The sequence below is a fragment of the Eurypyga helias genome, unplaced genomic scaffold (assembly GCF_000690775.1).
Source record: "Eurypyga helias isolate BGI_N326 unplaced genomic scaffold, ASM69077v1 scaffold2579, whole genome shotgun sequence".
Lineage (NCBI taxonomy): Eukaryota > Metazoa > Chordata > Aves > Eurypygiformes > Eurypygidae > Eurypyga > Eurypyga helias.
In genome coordinates this window covers 13126-16523 of record NW_010273875.1, presented here as the reverse complement: position 1 = coordinate 16523, position 3398 = coordinate 13126, and the positions used below count along the sequence as shown (strand labels likewise).

At 44.4% G+C, this 3398-nt stretch overlaps 1 protein-coding gene across 2 annotated transcripts in view; it reads left to right on the top strand.

Moving 5' to 3' along the window:
• FAM65B (family with sequence similarity 65, member B) overlaps positions 1 to 2212 on the top strand; it is a 37505-nt gene extending 35293 nt beyond the window's left edge. For both annotated transcript variants that reach the window (XM_010159632.1, XM_010159631.1), the window contains exons 21-22: positions 132 to 222; positions 1770 to 2212. In XM_010159632.1, coding sequence (XP_010157934.1) covers positions 132 to 222; positions 1770 to 1870 — 192 coding nt within the window. In that variant the 3' untranslated portion in view covers positions 1871 to 2212. The remainder of the gene's footprint in view (positions 1 to 131; positions 223 to 1769) is intronic.
• The last annotated feature ends 1186 nt before the right edge of the window (positions 2213 to 3398 follow it).

The window sequence follows — 3398 nt, the reverse complement described above, 5'->3', positions numbered from 1 at the left end:
TGGAACTGGATGGTCTTTAAGGTCCCTTCCAATCCAAACCATTCTATGATTCTATGATTTGCACGCTAGGCTGTGGAACGAAACAGTGGTGTGCTGTGCAGTGCTAACGTGGTTCTCTTTGCACCTCCCAGGCTGCTGAGAGTATTAAAATGCTGGTCACGCTCTGCCAGTCTGACAACGAAGAGATCAGAAAAGTGGCATCCGAAACCCTGCTCTCACTTGGTGAGCTGCCTTTTTCAGAGCAGTACTTTTCTTTTTTAACAGAGCAGCGTGTTAAGATACCTGAGTTACACAAATGTGAGACTCTAAATTGAAATAAAACTTTACCTAGAGACTTGGACAGGTTAGAAAATACGTATTCTTAGAAATAATTCATTTTAAAAATCATGAAAAGAGGCCAAAAAAGAGAGAAGATTAACTGTGTGAGACTGGAGGGGAAAACAGAACAGGAAAAATAGCAAAGGAGAAGTTGACGAACAGAAATAATTCCTCGTGAATTTGAACACCAAGCAGCCTTGAGGTGCTGGCAGACTGCCTGCCGTGCACCATGCACCTTCCTTCGGGGATCCCCTCCTAGCACCCCTGTAGCTCCATTTTCACACTCTGAAGTACCGTTAGCTCTGCCAGGACTTCATTTAGTCTGAATTATCTCTGTATGCTTATTCAGACAGACCCTGGCCTGTGAGTGCTCCTTCGTATAGTACCACAGGCACCTTGCACTTGCTGGCAGACTGCCTGCCGTGCACCATGCACCTTCCTTCGGGGATCCCCTCCTAGCACCCCTGTAGCTCCATTTTCACACTCTGAAGTACCGTTAGCTCTGCCAGGACTTCATTTAGTCTGAATTATCTCTGTATGCTTATTCAGACAGACCCTGGCCTGTGAGTGCTCCTTCGTATAGTACCACAGGCACCTTGCACTGACCTTTGTCGTTAGCTCTGCCAGGACTTCATTTAATCTGAATTATCTCTGTATGCTTATTTGGACAGACCCTGGCCTGCGAGTGCTCCTTCATACAGTACCACAGGCACCTTGCACGGACCTTTGTCCTTGAGACAACAGACACCCTCTACATTGACCTGTGAGCAGTGTGTGCCTGCAAGTGTGGCCACACGGTTTCAGGGCCCCAATACTCCTGAGGCACAGGAAAAAAAATTTATTTCTCTGGCCCTTAGACTAAGCGTGAATTTCTGTCCCATGGGCGTGTGTTTGTCTGTGATGCAGACTCTTCAAACACGCTCTGTTTTGTTCACCCCTTCAGCAGAATTTACCCTTCTGCTGGACATGTTATCACTGAGGTTATAAAACAACTAAGCCAGGGACACCAGAAAACACTGAGATTGTAGTGCCGTTCTTGTAGAGGACGTACTGAGCACACGTTGATACCTAATGGTATGTTGACCAAAGTAGAGGTGGATAAACATCATCTGCCTCAAGTGTATCACCGCTGCAGCAGAGGCCTTGACAAGAACCACCAGTCATTCAGTGAGACAGCGTACAGACACTGTCATCTAGCCATACAAGCCACGTCTGCTACCAGTTTGCTCTAGATAAAACCAGCAAATTACATGAGAAAATAAAAACTTGAACATTCAGAGCATGCTTAGCTTTTCCAAGTAATTTCTGAAGTTGCCTTCAACTAGATAAATTTTAAGAAGGGGGAGATGTTACTGGCAGATCAGTTTTTTCTAGCAGCAGAGAATTCAGGATTTAAAATGCTGTGGGGCAATGACATAATACATCATTACGCTTTAACATCTTGCATTCAGGTGAAGATGGGAGACTGGCATACGAACAGCTGGATAAATTTCCCCGGGAATTTGTTAAAGTTGGAAACCGCCGTGGAACCGAAGCTGCCACAGCTTTTTAGGCGGAGAAGAACCCGCCTGGATTTAGCAGTCATTAGAGTGGGATGGAGCTGCACTTCAGTGAGGGGAGCAGAAGGAAGACTTTGAAAAATTTTATGAGGATGTCCCAAAATGTAGCAATTTGCAGTCTTCTTAAGGAAAAGCAAGATCTAAAATCCAGCTTAAACGTTCCTATTGGCTCCTCTTTGCAGCTCATGAGTGAACAGTTGGATGCTGAGGAACTTTCTCGACTGATTGGTAACAATTAATGTAATTGCAGTTATTCAGCCTAAACAAAGTTCTGTGAGTTTTTAGAATTTGGCATCTTCACGTATGTTACTCTTACATGTACTTCCTTGAAGCTGTGAAAGCTTGGGACGCGCGATGCTGTGTCTCGCAAGGACGAGCAGGAGGCCACCTGAGCGAGGTGGCTAAGCACCTTTCCCTCCAACCCCGAGCTACGCACCTGCTGCGGCGCAGCGTCCCCAGCCGCATTCCAGCGGCAGGGAACAGCATTCGGTTTTCTTGGTTTTGTCTCAGTAAGGAAATAACAGAGCAAGTTTCTTCAAGCTTTGCCTCCAGAAACAGCATGATGTAAACCCAGAGAGGTGTCACTTGGGTGACTCATTCTAAATGCCTGTGCTGGTCTTTTATTTCCTTTCTCTTGCCCTCCAGCAGCGAGCCATCATTAATCCAGGGATTTGTGAGTGGGAGCAATCACGTAGGTTTCAGAAGACTAAATGAAAAGGTAAAGCACATGCATTTATTCTGAGAAGGAGGAGTGAATACAGCTAATTGTGCAAGTCCCCAAAGCCATTTGGTCCTGCATGTTGGGTGCAGGATTAAGATTTCATACACTCTAATTAGTGGATCGTTGCTTCAATAGAGAGAACTAGAACAAACTGAAGTGAACCTCAGAGGCAGTAATAAACAGGGGGGCGAAGTGAACGCATCCCCCCCTCACTGCAAGGATGAAAGGCAGCAAGTGCTCCAAGCTGTTATTACGAGCCTCAAGTTAACAGGGGAGGTGAATAGAATTCAGCAGAAGAGTGTTTCTGTACCGTGTTCATTATGCATGAAATGCTATTTAGATGTCAATTAAAGTATCTGAATTCGCATCGACTACTTAGAAAAGATTGCAAACAACTCACATCAAACGGAAGCCTCATGCGCCAACCACGCTGGCAGGCAGGGGTCATTTTGGTTTGGGTTTTCTACTGTGAATGTTACACCAATGTACATATCTGTATATTTATAAATACATATACTCTTCCTTTAATTAAAAAAAGAAAAGTACATTTTGTACAGTTGAAAATGCTCCCTTGTTTACCGAGAGATGCAGACTCCTTCTGCAGAAGGCAAAATAACCACGCTACCGTTCCTGTAGCGTGCCTGTTCCATCAGCTGAATTCTTCCCAGGTGTCCTTTTGTACCAACCTCTGCCTTTTTTTTTTTTTTTAATTTTTCTTTCAGTTTGGTGGTGTTTGTACTCACGGCATTTCCTATCATATTTAAGTTATAATAAAGATTATTTTTTAATTACTAAGCACA